This window comes from Vollenhovia emeryi, unplaced genomic scaffold (genome assembly GCF_000949405.1).
Source record: "Vollenhovia emeryi isolate VEMERY1.0 unplaced genomic scaffold, V.emery_V1.0 DF940030.1, whole genome shotgun sequence".
NCBI lineage: Eukaryota > Metazoa > Arthropoda > Insecta > Hymenoptera > Formicidae > Vollenhovia > Vollenhovia emeryi.
In genome coordinates this window covers 10,846-13,380 of record NW_011966336.1, presented here as the reverse complement: position 1 = coordinate 13,380, position 2,535 = coordinate 10,846, and the positions used below count along the sequence as shown (strand labels likewise).

Sequence of the window (2,535 nt, the reverse complement as noted above, 5' to 3'; positions counted from 1 at the left end):
TTACGACAGGGTCAAAGCCAGTCTTAGCTCTGGGTGTAATGAACGACGACGACTCCTTTTTAACAATCGAGGACGAACGAGTTTATAAAGACTTTTGAATTGATATGGCCACATTCTGGTCCACTCAAAAAATTGTTCGTGATCTGTTTCCATCAGCTCACGAAAATAGGTTAAATGGAACCCTTTGGAACACCGTTTTTCTTCACTATTTACTGGTCGTACCCACCATCTTCTGTTGTTTGATTCAAGAAGCAAACGGCAATATAACGACAGTAAATTTAAAAATTGGGAGCAAAGTTGTAGAAAGATTAATAATCGCTGGGCATCCATTGTGGCTGCGATCGATTTGACGCTATCGCGAACCTTTGCGACTATTGTAGACACTCGTTCAGCGACACTCTTACGACATGCGACAAACTTTCATGCGACATTATTACTCACGACATGCGACACAACCTGTGCGACTATTGTAGACGAGGCTTAACGCGTGCCGATCGTCCGACTCGCGTCAATACATGAGACGAGGTGAGCACCGTGCGACAATAACACGGTCATCGGCGGTCGTAAACTTTACAAACAGCTGATCGATCAGCCGTTCGATCCCCGAAGCCACTGATAAGAAGGGGGGGTTTTTCTTTGTTCGGGCTTCTGGAATCTTCCCTCTCGGAGGGATAAATAGCGCCCCGAAATCGGGCGCCTTTTTTCCTCGATCGATCACACGTGCGAGAGTCTGTGTCGGTAGCGATCCATTTATTGCAAAGTGTGTACAGTCGTTGTATTTCGAAATAAAGATAAGTCTTGGTTCTCGAGTTAATTCGCGACGTCTTGCTTTTTTCCGGGAGCTCTCTCGGGATCGCGAACTGAGTCCTTCTGGCGCGCGGAAACACACGCATTTGTATTTTATGAAAACTGCGGTACTCTTTATTGGTAAATAAATTGTACGGCAGCGCGCGTGGGAAACTAGCGCGTCTTATGGTTGGCAATGCTTCTCACGCGCAACTTCAAACGAGACGCTACCGCGTCTCTTGATTTGTGACAACTTCATACTTGTGATTGGCGCAACGACGAAATATCGCGTAAGTACTACACAACTTTTAAACAAATATTTCATAGGAAATGCTCACGAATTTAATGATTAAATATATTATTGCGCTTGCGTGCATCTCCTGAAATGTCGGCCGGTTATAGTTGCGCGGATTAATATCAGTCGTTGAGCGAGGCGCGACATGAGTAAATTCATGTCGCGCCTTTCAACGATCAATATTGATCGTCGTGGCTAAAGCTCGACCGATATTTCAGGAAATGTATGGATGTAACAATATTTGGCGCGAAACGCTACCGCATCTCTTGATACCTATACAAGTCTGGAATAACAGGCTATGCATAATATTTATAAAATATGGTACAATTAATTGTTTATCTTTTGTAGAAGAAATAACGGAGGCTACGGAAAAAATGTTGTTGGAGGATGAAGAGCCTACGACGCAGCAGTTGTTGCAACAACAAAAGCAACAACTGAGGCAACAACAACAACAACAACAACAACAACAAATATTGCAACTGCTGCAGCAGCAGTCACAACATCAGGTAAAAAATGTTTCATGTAAAAATATGTATTTATATATAATTATATAATTATAATTATTTAATTATATGAAAATTTTTTTACCGGACAGCAACAACAGCAACGGCTGCAATTAGGACAGCGGCCGCAAGAAACACAGCGGCCGCAAGAGGAAGGACAGCCTCAACAAGGAAATTATATGTTATTTTTATTAATAATACATACAATTATACATACAATATTATATTTAGTATTTGTCATTTGTATTTCTCTATTTCTTTTAGACTCTCGTCGAGGCACAGGACGCGGGCGCGGACGGGCCCGTTGGTATGCTCAACGGGGCCTTGAAATGGGATATCGCGGCCGAGGTGGTCAAGATGGTCGAGGAGGTCGAGGAGGTCGAGGAGGTCGAGGAGGAAATACAATAAATAAAATTTATTATTTATATTGAATAATTATTAAACTATATAACATATAATATACATACATATAACATATCTTACAAATTATGCATTTTTACTCGTTATTATTCTGTCCCAACACCTTCAATTATTTTCTTTTCTTTTTCTTTGTTATTCCTTTCATTTATTCTTTACAATTTTTTAGTGCATTAGTTGTATATTTGGTCAAAATATTATTATTTATAACTTCGTTTTCTTGTTTGCATTCTTTTCTTTTTCATCTCTTTCATTTTCCATTTCTTACTTTAATTATTTTGATTATACAGGGTGTTATGTAATACCCGCATCAACGCTTATTGTGGGATAGAGTGGACTAGACTAAGTCGAAAAGTCCTCTACCATTTTGCAATTTTCGCAAAAGTCAGCGAGTTATTAATTATTAAAAATCGCTGTCTTAGGCCGGCCCACTGCCCAATTCAAATGTGCGGCGAGATCGATCGATCGTTACAACTCTCTGCGCGTCTAGTAACGATCGATCGATCTCGCCGCACATTTCAATTGGGCAGTGGG

The 2,535-nt window shown here is 40.6% G+C and overlaps 1 protein-coding gene across 1 annotated transcript; it reads left to right on the top strand.

Annotated features, from left to right (window-relative positions):
* The first annotated feature begins 285 nt into the window (after positions 1–285).
* On the top strand, positions 286–1,992 carry LOC105556437 (KIN17-like protein). The gene is made up of 2 exons (XM_012003531.1): positions 286–1,587; positions 1,849–1,992. The coding sequence occupies exons 1-2, from the start codon at positions 1,303–1,305 to the stop codon at positions 1,990–1,992; spliced, it is 429 nt and encodes a 142-aa protein (XP_011858921.1). The 5' UTR covers positions 286–1,302.
* Positions 1,993–2,535: the final 543 nt, after the last annotated feature.